General features: G+C 41.9%; 1 protein-coding gene across 1 annotated transcript in view; it reads left to right on the forward strand.

Moving 5' to 3' along the window:
- The window catches only part of MOGAT1 (monoacylglycerol O-acyltransferase 1), a 41,344-nt gene extending 26,986 nt beyond the window's left edge, over nucleotides 1–14,358 (forward strand). Inside the window, exon 6 of the mRNA XM_011996040.1 lies at nucleotides 14,166–14,358. Coding sequence (XP_011851430.1) covers nucleotides 14,166–14,320 — 155 coding nt within the window. The 3' untranslated portion in view covers nucleotides 14,321–14,358. The remainder of the gene's footprint in view (nucleotides 1–14,165) is intronic.
- The last annotated feature ends 1,272 nt before the right edge of the window (nucleotides 14,359–15,630 follow it).

The following is a 15,630-nucleotide window of genomic DNA, read 5'->3' on the forward strand; positions in this document are numbered from 1 at the left end:
AGATGGAGTTTCGCTCTTTTTGCCCAGACTAGAGTGCACTGGTATGATCTGCAACCACTGCCTCCTGGGTTCTAGCGATTCTCCTGCCTCAGCCTCCCTAGTAACTGGGATTACAGACACCTGCCACTACACTCAGCTAATGTTTTGTATTTTTAGTAGAGACGGAATTTCACTATGTTGGCCAGGCTAGTCTTGAACTCCTGACCTCAGGCGATCCACCCACCTCAGCCTCCCAAAATGCTGGGATTACAGGCGTGAGCCACTGCGCCCGGCTTCAGAATCTTTTTTTTGTCCTTGAGGTCAGGTGGGTAAAGAGCTAATGTTGTAACAAGGTTCAGAGAGTGGCACATCTCACAAGTGTGCGTGAGCACCCAGTCGTCATGCTCATGAATTATAGAAGGACCAAATTATTAGACTTTATTTTTTGAGATGGAGTCTCACTGTGTTGCCCAGGCTAGAGTGCAGTGGTGTGATCTCAGTTCACCACAAGCTCTGCCTCCCGGGTTCATGCCATTCTCCTGCCTCAGCCTCCCGAGTGGCTGGGACTATAGGCACCCGCCACCACGCCCGGATATTTTTTTGTATTTTTAGTAGAGATGGGGTTTCACTATGTTGGCCAGGATGATCTCAATCTCCTGACCTCGTGATCCGCCTGCCTTGGCCTCCCAAAGTGCTGGGATTATAGGCCTGAGCCACCGCGCCCGGCTCGAATTATCAGACTCTTAATGGACACAGGAACTTATGTTTATAAGACACTGAGCTTCTTATAACAAGAGACATCCCTGTAGGGAAGCAGGCCGTAGACATAGCAGATGAGTCTTTAGTGAGAGATTGGAAAATGAATAGTATGACCTGAAACAAAATAAAGATTCCTTGTGCATTTGGTGGCACAATGTGGGGAGTGATTGCTAACTTCTCATGAACTACTTGACTGTCAGGACAAAAGATGTTACTTCCATGTATTTCCTCTACTTCAAAAAGTTTCTCAATCCCCCAAGTGTAAGGATGACATGGAAACAGGGAGGTGACACTAGATGTTGAGAAGAAAGAAAGCTAAATGTTATCTCTAAGCCAAGAAGGTAGATGACATTATGGATTTCTGAGGCTGGTTGGTGGCATATGAATAGGACTTCTTGTGACTGGTAAATATGTGTATGGACCCTATCTCGGAAATGCTGATGATCCTGAACAGGAAACATGAGAACCCATCTTGTACTAGTCAGAGAGATGGTCTTTCATGATTATGTCTCATTTCCCAATGTCTCAAGTAGCCCTTGCGGTGACCTCACTTACCTACTCTGTGTTGGTAGTTGCAGCTGGAGAATCAATCGCCTTCACCTAATGATTCAGGGAGGTTAATGGAGGGTCTCTGGCTTCACCATTTGCCACCCTCCTCTCACACACATACCACCTCAACTCTAAGCAGTTCTTTGAGAAAGCCTTTCCATTGAGGATGGTCACACAGCCTCTACTTGTTGGGGTGGTGCAACCTATTATAATATCAAAGAGTTCAAAAGAGTAAGGAGTTCCATCCTTCCAGAGTCAGGCCTTGCCATTACCCAAGTGGAAGAGCCCTGTCCGATAAGAGTAGAAAAACTCAGAGTAGCTTTGAGGCACGGCAAACTCCAGCATTTCTTGTGTGTTTATCTTTGGATGGTAGAGTTCTTAGCAATGCAGATATATTTACATTTTTGCCAACTTTTGCTGTCTTTTTTTTTTTTTTAAGACTGAGTCTCACTCTGTCGCCAGGCTGGAGTGCAGTGGCACGATCTCTGCTCACTGCAACCTCCGCCTCCAAGGTTCAAGCAATTCTCCTGCCTCAGGCTCCCAAGTAGCTGGGACTACAGGCTTACGCCACCACGCCCAGCTAATTTTTGTATTTTTAGTACAGACGGGGTTTCATCATGTTGGCCAGAATGGTCTCGATCACTTGACCTCGTGATCCACCCACCTCAGTCTCCCAAAGTGCTGGGATTACAGGCATAATCCCACCTCTCCCAGACAACTTTTGCTATTTTTATAGAACTGGTAGCCATTGTCCCTATACACCTTCTATTTTTCTGGACATGGGTTGCACCATGTCCAGCTTTGTTCCAGAGTTCATGACAGAGTTTTTCAGCCACACGCTTCAGACTTTCTTCAAGCTTTATGTTCTGGGCTTGAAGAGGTTTTACCTGTTGGGAGATATTTCTCAATATTCCTTCCTTTTGCGAGATGGTGTCTTGCTGAGTATTCGAGAGCTGGTGTTAACTGAAAAGCTGGAGCAGAAATGGATTTCACATGACATTATTCTTAAATGCTGTATTTAATGCAATGGAATGTTAACAGGCTTGATCAGTTAGGGTAATGGGAATATTGAGATAAATTTAAGTTTGCAATGATATTGTTCAAGATAAGCTGGTTACTTTTTTGGTCTAATATTCATTAATCATTTTTGATCTTTTATGTGCTAAGTACTATTGTTAGCTTTGGGGATGATATAAAGGAAATTGTAAGGCATGATATTAGGAACTAAAAGTTTAATGAAGTGTAATCATATGCTCAGATGAAATAAGCTGTTGATGCTGAAAGCCAGTGCAGTCTGTTGACTTAAATGATTGCACTTGTCACCTGGTCAAGCTTTTTTTTTTTTTTTTTAATTGTTTGCCATTTGATATCGCCCAGTTACGCCTCTACTGACAAATAATCATCAGTCAGGGGTCAAATGGAATGACTGAATCTGAATTAGTTGTCAAGACTGGAAAACTGCAACTCTGTTAACTTGTTTTCACTTATACTTGTCCAATGTGCTTCTCTTAAACATTCAGAAAGGAGAAAATGGCTTCAGTCCCTCCCTCTACTTACCCTGCAAACAGTTACAATGATTATTAGTCTGTTTCATCCTCAATATCCCGTTGTTGTTTAAAACATTTAAAAACCCAAGCTAAGAAGATGTTCCATATGTGCTTCATAAAGACTCGGCTGCTATGATCTTAAGGTATAAGAATGGGAGGCAGTAATGTAGAACATCTCGATTTGTGTGAACCAAACCCTCAAGACTGTATTTAAAGACTTTTACTTACTTGAAAAAACACAAGTGGAGGATAGAACATTTACAATTCCATGAAAAAGTAAAGCCATGTGTCAATCAAATGCCACAGAGAATAAAACACAATATGAGACTGAAACAGTGATGTCAATGACTGTGTTCATTTCTATTTTAAATCATGCACTTGACATGCAGTGTGGCTTCATTGCTGACTCCCCAATGTGAGTTCTCCCTGTCCTACCCTGGGAAGAATTCAGGCAGCATCTCAGAACGGCAAGTTATTTTGTGGTCCCTGTGCTCCCTCTCCTACTTTATTAACTTAAGTAAGCTCTACCTTACGTCATGAGATAAACATCAAGTCACTCAGTATTAGTTGGATTCATCCTAAATTATCACCTTAGCTACAATCCTCTCACAGGTGTTCAGAGAAGCCTGGATTCTCCATCCTTTAATAGTTTCCCACGGCCGGCTGCGGTGGCTCACACCTATAATGCCAGAACTTTGGGAGGCCGAGGTGGGCGGATCATGGGGTCAGGAGATCGAGACCATCCTGGTTAACACAGTGAAACCCCGTCTCTACTAAAAAATATTTAAAAGTTAGCCGGGAGTGGTGGTGGGCACCTGTAGTCCCAGCTACTCAGGAGGCTGAGGCAGGAGAATGGCGTGAACCCGGGAGGAGGAGCTTGCAGTGAGCCGAGATTGCACCACTGCACTCCAGCCTGGGCGACTGAGTGAGACTCTGTCGCAAAAAATTAAATAAATAAATAAATAAATAAATAAATAAATAAATAAATAAAATGGTTTCCCACACACTTTTTACAACAGTATCCTCAGTGGGCACAACCAGAGTGTTTGTTCATTTCAGCTTTAGAGATTCTCACTATCACTGTGATTGTTCTGTCTGTTAATGTCGAGTCATTAAATCCTCTGAAAAATGTGTTCTTACTAAATGCAAAGTGACATATTCAGGTCACAGTTACCCTCTCTACATATTTTTTTATGCCACATCTTGCTAAACCATTAGGTTTCTATGCATCCTCCATCTAAATCCTCTCTTCCCTGCTAAGGAACATTCTCAATGGGCATAATTTGTAAAGAAGCTCCTACTGTATACATTTTCCTTACACACTTTAGAAATAGTATGCAATTTATGTGTTTTCTGAATGCTATTATCACTATATCATAGTATAATAAAATGGTCACTGATACTATATTCATTATATAATTGAGAAAAACTGATTTAAATGTCACATCCATCAGGATTACCAGGAAAGACAATTGAAATAAATTTAGACTTTCAGAAAAACATGTAAAGCATTGCAGTTCCTTGGAGGAACATTGCATTTTCTGTTTCCGTCTCACAGAGCCCCACGAGGACAGGGATTTCGGCTTATCTGTGTGTTCTCTGTGTGCTCCTAGTACCCACAGAGTAGAGGCTCAAGAAACACTTGTGCATAAACAAATTAGGCTTTCATTAGGCCTGTTTCATTGTAATTGTTTTTTTTGTTTTTTTTTTGTTTTTTTGACAGGAGTCTCGCTCTGTCACCCAGGCTGGAGTACAGTGGCACAATCTTGGCTCACTGCAACCTCTGCCTCCTGGGTTCAAGCGATTCTCCTGCCTCAGTCTCCCAAGTAGCTGGGACTACAGGCACCCACCACCAGGCCTGCCTAATTTTTGTATTTTTAGTAGAGACGAGGTTTCACTGTGTTGGCCAGGCTGGTCTCGAACTCCTGACCTCAGGTGATCCGCCCACCTCGGCCTCCCGAAGTGCTGGGATTACAGGTGTGAGCCACCCACCCCGGCCCCATTTTCTCTTCATTATTAACAAATAACCTGGGGATAGTGGTACTTAGAGAAGTGTAAAATTATCCCGTCTCTCATCACATTTTACTTGATGGCTTTAATACCCATTAATAATTCGTGCCTAAATCAGTGCTTGCCGTCATGGTTGCAAACTGGCGAATTTCTAATTCCAGCATTCCTTCTATATTAATTAGTTGACATTTTGCCATAAAGAAGGGCTTTCCCTCCTCCCAATGTTAGATTCATCAAATTATAGACACGCAGACAGGCTCATCAACTATTTCTGCTTGTGGCACAGAAAGGGCCCCCATCCCATCTCTTCCAGCCACAAGGCTCTCATTGAGTCGTATTAACCCCTGAGCCCATCTTCTAATTATGAATGTGATATTTTATTTTTATTCTTTTGACAGCATTGGAAAAATACAAAAATACGAGTAAGAAGTGGGTTCCCTTGCCTCTGTAAGTGTCATAAAATTTTAAAAAGAAAGAGGCCGGGTATAGAGGCTCACACCTGTAACCCCAGCACTTTGGGAGGCCAAGGCAGGCAGATCACCTGAGGTTAGGAGTTCGAGACCAGGCTGGCCAACATGGTGAAACCCCATCTCTGCTACAAATTACAGAAATTATCAGGGTGCAGTGGTGGGCACCTGTAATCCCAGCTAGTCGGGAGGAAGAGGCATGAGAATCACTTGAACCTGGGAGGTAGAGGTTTCAGTGAGCAGAGATCGTGCCACTGCACTCCAGCCTGGGTGACAGAGTGAGACTCTGTCTCGAAAGAAAGAGAGAAAAAGAGAGAGAGAGAGAAGAAGAAGGAGAAGAAGAGGAAGAAGAAGGAGGAGGAGGAGGAGGGAGAAAGAAGGAATTAAAGAGAGAAGGAAAGGAGGAAGGAAGGAAGGAAAGACACAAAGAAAAAGAAAGAAAGAGAGAGAGAGAGAGGGAGGGAGAGAGGGAGGGAAGGAAGGAAGAAGAAAGAGAAAGAAAAAGAGAAAGAAAGAGAGAGAAAGAGGGAGGGAGGGAGGGAAGAAAGGAAGGAAGGAAGGAAAGAGAAAGAAGAGAGAGAGAGAGAAACAAAGAGAGAGAAGGGGTGGGTATGGGAGGGGAGGCGAAAGGAGGGGGTTCTTTCCATCGGTAGTCCTGCCCTGATGGCTTGTGGCTGACGCTCCAGCGCTAGGCACGTAGAGATTGATCTTGGCATTAAGAAGGCATTTATTACGCAGCGGCTGGATGTACAGAAGGAAGTGGTGTGGTTCTGAGGTCTGACTCTGTGTGACTTTAAATGTTTCATTTATCTTCTCTGAACCTCAGAGTTTACAACTGTGAAAGAAGAGACCGTTATAATTATTCTGTCTTCTCACAGGGATATTATGGGGATTAAATGTCATGATACACGGGAAGGCAGTCTAGACTCCAGGTGCTAGGCAAATGCAGGTTGGTAAATGGAGTAAAGGCCCCCTGACCAGCTTGTTGAGAGCTTTCAAATGTGTTTCTATTTCCCTGTGTAAGTAACTTGCCAAAATGTTAATCTGAATCAAATCATGAGGAAATAATCAGACAAATCCAGATTGTGGAACGTTGTGCAGAACAACTGGCCTGGACTCTTTAAAAATATCAGTGTCATAAGAGACAAGAGGGAGGGGGTCCTCAGAGACATACCACACAACAGCTGTTGTAGATTGACGGGAAAACAACTATGAATGATATTGAGATGACTGACAAAGTTTGAATTTGGATTAAGTACAAAATAATATTGTGAAGAGGTTACATTTCTTGAGTATAATAATGGTGTTGTTATATAAGACATAGTTCTTGTTTTTAAGTAATACTGCAGAAGTATTTAGGGATGATGCACATGATTGAATCATTGATGTCCACAACTTATTTTCAAATGGCCCTACAAACATAGAAATAATAATGCGTATGTATATACACACATATGTGTGCACATGTGCACACAATGTTAGAAATTGCTGCGTCTAATGGGGGTAGGCAAGTGCTTATTGTATTCCTTCTGAAGGTTTGACTCTTTTTTGGAAAAAAAAAATAGGTAAGGGAATGCATTTTATTTAAATAAAACTAGTTTGAAACCACGTGAGGACAAAAGTAATCCATTGTGTTTCAAGTCATTTTTAGATTCTGATGGGAAAAAAGCAGATTGAACCCAGGAGGCAGAGGTTGCAGTCACTCCAGCCACTGCACTCCAGCCTGGCAACACAGCAAGACTTTGTCTCAAACAAAACAAAACAAAACAAAACAAAACTGACTAAGTAAGGGATTTCGTAAAATATTAAAAAAAAAAAAAAAAAAAGGTCTGGGCGCGGTGGCTCACACCTGTAATCCCAGCATTTTGGGAGGCTGAGATGGGTGGATCATAATGTCAGGAGATCGAGACCATCCAGGCTAACACAGTGAAACCCCGTCTCTACTGAAAATACAAAAAATTAGCCGGGCATGGTGGCAGGCACCTGTAGTCCCAGCTATTCAGGAGGCTGAGGCAGGAGAATGGCGTGAACCCAGGAGGCGGAGCTTGCAGTGAGCCAAGATCACGCCACTGCACTCCAGCCTGGGTGACAGAACAAGACTCTGTCTCAAAAAAAAAAAAAAAAAAAAGAAAGAAAGAAAGAAAGGGGAACTTAATTTAAGTTTTCATTGTAAAATAAAAGGGATTAAAGGAAATAATAATGTTAAGGGCACAAAGGAAATAATAATGTTAAGGGCACTAACATGGTGGTGTAGGGGAAGCAAAATTTTACCTCTAGCCTCTTAGGGTCACTGGCTGGGCCTGAGAATGAAGTTGACACGAGCCAACAGGGGAAAAGCATACAGATTTTTGCAAGTATGTGGGAACCCCCAAAAGAAAATGAAGGCCCAAAGAAGTGGCAAGGGCTGAGTTTATATATGAGGTTGAACAAAGAAAGGCAATTGTGGAAAAATGGCTAAAGTAAATGGAGAGACTAACGGAAGATAAGAGTTATTTTAATAAGGTCTGAACGGATTTCTCTTGGCCTGTCTCCACATCTCTGGTGATAACGTTCCTTCATTCCTACTATAGGGAGGGCATCTTTTACAGAGGAATTTTGTTTCCTGCTTTCAGGAAGAAAAGGGGAGGTTAGAGTGCCCTTCTTGTACCTAAGGGTTTTTTTGTTGTTGTTTGTTTGCTTTTTTGTTTTTTGCTTGTTTGTTTTTAGTGCCGTTAGCTCAAAATAATCTCTGTGCCACAGTGGCACATTTTAGGGTGGCATATTCTTCCACCTTTCAGTACCCGGGACAGCATACAAGTGCTCAATCAACTTTCATGAGTGAGTGTGTCTGCGTGTGGACCTTTATACACATACTCACATGTACACATGCTGACATTGGGCATCTTTTGAGCCTCCACAAGCCACGGGTGAACAATGATTTGCGTTCCGGCTTCATCTGACACCCAGGTTCCTGCTCCTTTAACCCTTGTCGGCCGCACAGCCGCTGCCTGTTTTTTCTCTAGTGTACAGCTATGTAGCATCTTGGAGAGCAATTCCTGCATGAAACTGTTAGAACAATTAACTCTACAGAATCTTTACAGTTACAGAAAAATAAAACAAAGTTTTTTTTTTGCTATGAAAAATCTATTGCTTGCCTCCGCGAGAAAAAATAATGCCCATTTTTAAACACTTCTCCAGCTGTGTATACCATAAGCCCACAAAACTCCCTCATGTTAGGTAAATACGGCATAGCACCGTAGAAATTGGAGCAAGATTGCTGTGTAAGGCAATACGTGCATAACTAATCTTGAATTGTTGGATGGAATTGGAAAATGGAGCAGTTGAGCACACCAGCTATAAAAAGCAGTGAAACATCAACAAAAGTTATGATTCCTGACTCTGTCACAAGTAGGCGTTTGCAACTTTTTTTCCAGGGCAAGGAATTCTATTTCTAAGAGCAGCCTGATGCAGCCGGGTTTCTTCCCCCTTTGTTTTGTAAAAAGGGAGTTTTGCAGAAGTTTGCAACTAACTTAGTCTTATGTTGAAAATGTTTTTTTCTTCTCCTTAGTACTAAAAAGATCTTTCTGTGGAGAGAGAAAGTTCTGATCTTCTAGGGCTCCAGGGACCCTTTTAAGACTATCCCAATTTGTAATAACACAGTACGGAACAATTCCAAGTAGATCTTTTTATTTGACCCTCACAACACTGGAGTTGGATATGGCAGGGATGTTTTTAATCCTGGTTTCACAGATGAGGACCTTGAGTTCTCATGATAAGTAAGAGTAAAATGTGATGAAAGCTTATAATTCATCAGGTCTTTGATGTAGGTTGGGACCCCAAGTAATGGAGTGTTGGGCCTAAGGGATTAGGGGTAGTTTATGATATTGTTACAGGAGAGGGGTCCGGATTCATACCCCAAGAGAAGGCTCTTGGATCTCACGCAAGAAAGAATTCGGGGCAAGTCCATAAAGTGAAAAAAAGTTTATTAGGAAAGTAAAGGAATAAAAGAATGGCCACTCCAAAGACAGAGGATGGTTTTTTGTTTTTTGTTTTTTTGTTTTTTGTTTTTTTGTTTTTTTGGTTATTTCTTGATTATATGTGAAACGGAGGGTGGATTACTTATGCTTACCCTTTTTAGACCATAGAGGCATTTGTAAACTGTCATGGCTCTAATGGGAGTGTAACAGTGAGGATGACCAGAGGTCACTCATCACCATCTTGGTTTTGGTGGGTTTTGGCCAGCTTCTTTACTGCAACCTGTTTTATCAGCAAGGTCTTTGTGACCTGTATCTTGTGCCAACCTCCTATCTCATCCTATGACTTAGGATGCCTTAACCATCTGGGAATGCGGCCCGGTAGGTCTCAGCCTTATTTTACCCAGCCCCTATTCAAGATGGAGTTTCGCTGGTTCCAGTGCCTCTGAAAATAGGGCTAGGATTTGAAGCAAGCTAGGGGCCCTCAGAACCAAGGCCCTGACCAGCTGTTCTCTCCATCTGTCCCCCTTTTTGCAGAAGGTGAAGTGACCGTCTTAGAGCCAAGAGGGTGCATGAATACCTCAATGTCCCCATCCCTCTGTCTTTTGACTGGAGCCCATTCCCTGAAGTTTTATATTTCTGACTCTACCATTCAGGTTTATAATGTTTTTCCATGGACTGACTAATTAATTAGCCTTCTTGTGCCCATTGTTCTCATTTGTAAAACGGACAATAATGGCTGTCTTGCTAGGTTTTCCTGGGGATTTCACTTAACAACATCTAGTAGACCCTCGATAAATAATAGCTTTATTCCCAATATGGGCACAAGTTAGATTCGGGGCAGCTATATTGGAACTGAATTCTCAATAGCAGGTTGTTTTCCACTGCTAATGGACTGGTAGCTTTCAACCTCATTTCCCTGAGATGGGCTTTTTTTGAGTTATTTAGTAAAGGTATGATTATGATCTGTGTTCTGTTACTTCTGGCTTCACCCCTAAATTGCAATTGAGAAAGATTTCTTAATCTTTAATCCAGTTTGGTGTTAGTTTAAGAAGCAGGGGCAGGAATGCTGGGTTTAAGTTGTATTAATCTCCTGGGGTTTTTTGAGTGTAGTTTAGGAACTTTCAGCTCCTCACTTTTCTTATCACTAAATAAGGCAAAGACAAGAGACTGTGTCTATCTCACAGTTTAAAGGGATAAGTCTTATGATCATAAATTCACTCTAGGGTAAATTCACTCCAGGTGCGGTGGCTCACGCCTGTAATCCCAGCACTTTGGGAGGCCGAGGCAGATGGATAACCCAAGGTCAGGAGTTTGAGACCAGCCTGACTAACATGCAAAACCCTGTCTCTACTAAAACACAGAAATTAGCCTGGCATGGTGGTGTGTGCCTATAATTCCAACTACTTGAGAGGCTGAGGCAGGAGAATCGCTTGAACCCGGGGGCTGGAGGTTGCAGGGAGTTGAGATCATGCCACTTCACTCCAGCCTGGGAGAAGGAGCAAAACTCTGTCTCAAAAAAAAAAAAAAAAAAAAATTCATTCTATATGAGCATGCTTGAGCTCTCCGGGAGAACCATCTGAAATGTAGTAAAACAAAGAGAAAAGAACAGGATTGAAATTAGCTGTAGGATAGCTCAGAGGAAAGAAGACTCACTAATTCAGAATGCACGAGTCCTCACTAAAGTAAGTGGAGAACAACACACTTCATCTTCTTAGACCACTATGTCTTTTTATTGGTCTCTTACCCCCACCCTGACCTCTCTCGCTGGAATAATTTCACTAAGAAAACAGAAGCTATTTTGATAAAGCCACAGATTTGCTAGTAGATTTGCATGTAGATTTCTCAATATCTTCCTCAAACAACAGTAAAGCTTAGTGCTGGAAGAAAGCTTCAAGATCTTGGAGTTCTACTCTTTTGTCCTATGCATGTGAAAATTAAGGCCAGAGGCTGGCTGTGGTGGCTCACGCCGACCTAGCACTTTGAGAAGCTGAGGCTGGTAGATCTCTTGAAGCCAGAAGTTTGAAGCCAGCAAGGCCAACATAGTGAACCCTGTCTCTACTAAAAATAAAAAAAAGTTGTCTGGGCATGGTGGCACATACTCAGCTACTTGGGACACTGAGGCATGAGAATTGCTTGAATCCAGGAGGCGGAGACTGCAGTGAGCCTAGACTGCACCATTACAGTCCAGCATGGTTGATAGAGTGAGACTCCATGGAAGAAAGAAAAAGAAGAAAGAAAGAAAGAAGGAAGGAAGGAAGGAAGGAAGGAAGGAAAGAGAGAAAGAGAGAGAAAGACAGAAAGAAAGAGAGAGAGAGAGAAAGAAAGACAGAAAGAAAGAAAGGAAGGAGAGAGAAGGAAGGAAAGAAAGAAAGAAGAAATAAAGAAAGAGAAAGAAAGAAAGAAAGAAAGAAAGAAAGAAAGAAAGAAAGAAAGAAAGAGAAAGAAAGAAAGAAAGAAAGAAAGAAAGAAAGAAAGAAAGAAAGAAAGAAAGAAAGAAAGAAAAGAAAGAAAGAGAAAGAAAGGGGAGGGAGGGGAGGGAAGGCAGGGAAGGGAAGGAAGGGAGGGAAGGGAAGGGGAAAGGGAAAGAAAATTAAGGCCAGATAGAAAGTCACTTGCTCAGGGCACTTGCTGGTGAGCTGCGACTAGAGCCAGCCCAGCCTGGTGCTTTTTGTGCAACCAGTTCCACGTCATCACTACATTAGCCTCTGCTAGTCCATATTTCCAACCACAACTGACAGCGAGATGATTGTTTCCAGTTCTTTGTGTTGAGTTAAACGGGACTTATGTCTACTATGTATAAATGTGACATCCAAGCTATCAAAGAAAACCACATGAGCTTTTCAAGGCTACATCTGGTTAAATTCTTAACAATTTGAGAATATTAATGTTGCAGTAATGATATGTGTGTGTGTGTGTGTGTGTGTGTGTGTCTCCTTCTCTGTGCCCCCTCAGCTCCCATACTGATGTCATTTATCACATTCTTCCTTCTCTGTGACTTAACATTTGTTCATATTTTGCTTAGCTAACCACCTACTCTTACTGACATGAATCAGAACCTCGTATGCGACATGGGGTGACTCAGGATAGGACAAAGGTCACTCTACTGTGGGTCCCGTTCATTACCTAGAGCCCACCTGACCTCATGCCTAAGCTAATGAAGTCAGAGACAGCAGTTTGCTGCCTCATTGAACTTCCTGTACATTTTCTGTTTTTGTTTGTTTGTTTGTTTGTTTGTTTTTTGAGACGGAGTCTTGCTCTGTCCCCCAGGCTGAAGTGCAATGGTGCAATCTGGTCTCACTGCAACCTCTGCCTCCCAGCTTCTAGAGGTTCTCCTGCCTCAGTCTCCCGAATAGCTGGGATTACAGGTGCCCGCCACCACGTCCGGCTAATTTTTGTATTTTTAGTAGAGATGGGGTTTCGCTATGTTGGTCAGGCTCGGGTCGAACTCCTGAGCTCAGGTGATCCACCCGCCTCAGCCTCCCAAGTGTTGGGATTACAGGCGTGAGTCACTGCGCCCATCATTTCAACCCTTGGCATCAATAGCAGCATCCGACCAGCAGGTGGCGCAGTGAACGCAAGACCCAAAGCCTTGGGAATTTGTATTTTCTAAAAATCAGAGACAAGTGAGATGTTACATAAACACCTTTTAAAATATGTACAGAGGTTGCCAGATTTGTTTTTAATTAGTGTATTTGGAAAAACTCAAATGCATTCTCATTTGTAGAAAATTTATATAATACAATTAGAGTGAAATTTCCCCATCCCTACTTCCTTACCAAAAAGGAACTTTTATGTTTCTCTCTCTTTCCAGACTTTTCCATGCACTAAAAACGTATAACACTTCTAGGAATATAAACATTTTTTTTCAAAAATGGATCATACTGTATTATTTTACAAATTATTTTTCCACTTAATACATCTTAGACATCTGTGTGTATTTGCCTGTGTATGTGTACACATATTTATATTATTTCATTGTTTAAAAATTTCTGCCTAGGATTCTATTAATGACTATTACATGGTTTATTTAACAGTTTTTCTATTGAGACATTAGTTGTTTTTCAGTTATCCACTATTAGAAACAATGGAATCCACGTCATTTATGTGTATTTCTCTAATATAGATACTTAGCTTGAAGATATGTATTTTTTAGTTGTTCAGAAAGACACTCAAAAGAGGCAGACTAGGCTGGGCCAGTGGCTTACGCTTGTAATTCCAGCTTGAGGTCAGGAGTTCAAGACCAGCCTGGCCAACATGGTAAAACCTCGTCTTTACTGAAAATACAAAAAAAAAAATTAACTGGGCATGGTGGTGGGAGCCTGTAATCCCGGCTACTCAGTGGGAGGTTAAGGCAAGAGAATGGCTTGAACTCGGGAGGCGGAGGTTGCAGTGAGTCGAGATTACGCCACTACACTCCAGCCTGGGTGACAGAGTAAGACTCTGTCTCAAAAAAAAAAAGCAAAAAGAAAAAAGAAAAAAAAAGAAGAAAAGAGTCAGACTAGAGGACTGCCATGTGATGTGAGGATTCACAGTCAGTAATAATCAGGGCACTGTGGTCTGGCTGTCAACTGTCCCAGAGGGAGGAAGCTGGTGACGTGGACACACAGCTATGTCCACTCACCTCCCAGCTGCAGTCAGCACAGTAGCTCATTTGACTCAAAGTCAAAACCACCAGGGTCCCGACAATCCAGTGTCTGCTGAGGAGGAAAGTTCTTTATTTGTTATCAGATGGAGTGGTGTGACCACTGCAGGCAGCCAGTGAAATGAAACAAGGATTGGAGTGAGCAGGCTGGAGGGATTCTGATTGGCAGTTGTGTTCACAGCTGTGCATTAGGGGAGGCGGTCTGTGGTGGAGTGGTTTTAGTTCCTCACGGATGATGTATTCCCTGTTTTTGCAGTTGGCCGCCCGATCCCTGTTCGTCAGATTCTGCACCCGACCGAGGAGCAGATTGAGGAGTTACATCAGACCTATATGGAGGAACTTACGAAATTATTTGAGGAGCACAAAGGAAAGTATGGCATTCCAGAGCATGAGACTCTTGTTTTAAAATGACTTGACTGTAAATAAATAAATAAATAAAAATAAATGACTTGACTGTAATAAGGACAAGAGACCATCTCATGGTGATAAACTTTTAAAGAAGTTTATTAAATAAACTTTTAATAAACTTTTAAAGAAGTTTATTATTTTTCTTTTGCCTGTGATATCAAATTTGCAACAGAAAAATATTATTTATGGTGATGAATGTTGATGTGTCTGTGGTAAATAAAAACACAGTAGATGACTGTAGGGTAAGGTTGGAGATGACTATAAGACATCTAATAATTTTGCTTGCTTATGAAGGCGAAATCATTTTACAGGTTATGAACAGATTTAGAATTATTCATGTGCTCTGAAAAACAAAAGAAAGCTTCAAAAAATAATTACACCCGGCCCGGCACAGTGGCTCACACCTGTAATCTCAGCATTTTGGGAGGCTGAGGCAGGTAGATCACTTGAGATCAGGAGTTTGAGATCAACCTGGCCAACGTGGTAAAACCCCATCTCTACTAAAAATACAAAAATTAGCTGGGCGTTGTGGTGGGCACCTGTAATTCCAGCTAACAGGGAGGCTGAGGCAGGAGAATCGCTTGAATCTGGGAGGCAGAGGTTGCAGTGAGCCGAGATCGTGCCACTGCACTCCAACCTGGGAGACAGAATGAGACTCTGTCTCAAAAAAAATAAAATAAATAAAATAATAATAATAATAATAATTAGACCCTTTTACTAAACATCACAATAACTTAAGGTGGTGGTTTCACAAAGTGTGACAACTGTCGTTCAGCACAGCCAGCCCATTTGGGAGACAGTATGTAAAGTAGTTTGCCATATACAGCTAGAGGAAATATTTTTTTCTGCTTGAACAGGACATTTGTTAGTGAATAAAGATACTTTTAATGCTTAGACAGTTTGAGCCTTTGGTCATGTCAACAACGTATTTTTATACAATAGTGCAGGATTTTTATGCCATTTTCAAAATGGGATGAATCTGTCTTACGAAAACTCATGCGGGCAGGAGTATGGCTCCTCATTTCTATTCATGCTTAGAATCATGCTCCTTTGCTGTAGAGAAGGAAATCTATTTGGAAAATATGCTTTTGCACATGGTTCAGGACTAGAAATTCTGGAAATTCCAAAAAGTGTTCATGCTAATAGAAATGGTTTTAATTTTATTCCTGAATGGCCTTTTCATTATAAAATAATCTCTAAAAGAAAGTGCTGGCCAGGCGCGGTGGCTCACGCCTGTAATCCCAGCACTTTGGGAGGCCGAGGTGGGTGGATCACCTGAGGTCAGGAGTTCGAAACCAGCCTGACCAACATGA

This window comes from Mandrillus leucophaeus, unplaced genomic scaffold, assembly GCF_000951045.1.
Source record: "Mandrillus leucophaeus isolate KB7577 unplaced genomic scaffold, Mleu.le_1.0 Scaffold1135, whole genome shotgun sequence".
Taxonomy (NCBI): Eukaryota; Metazoa; Chordata; class Mammalia; order Primates; family Cercopithecidae; genus Mandrillus; species Mandrillus leucophaeus.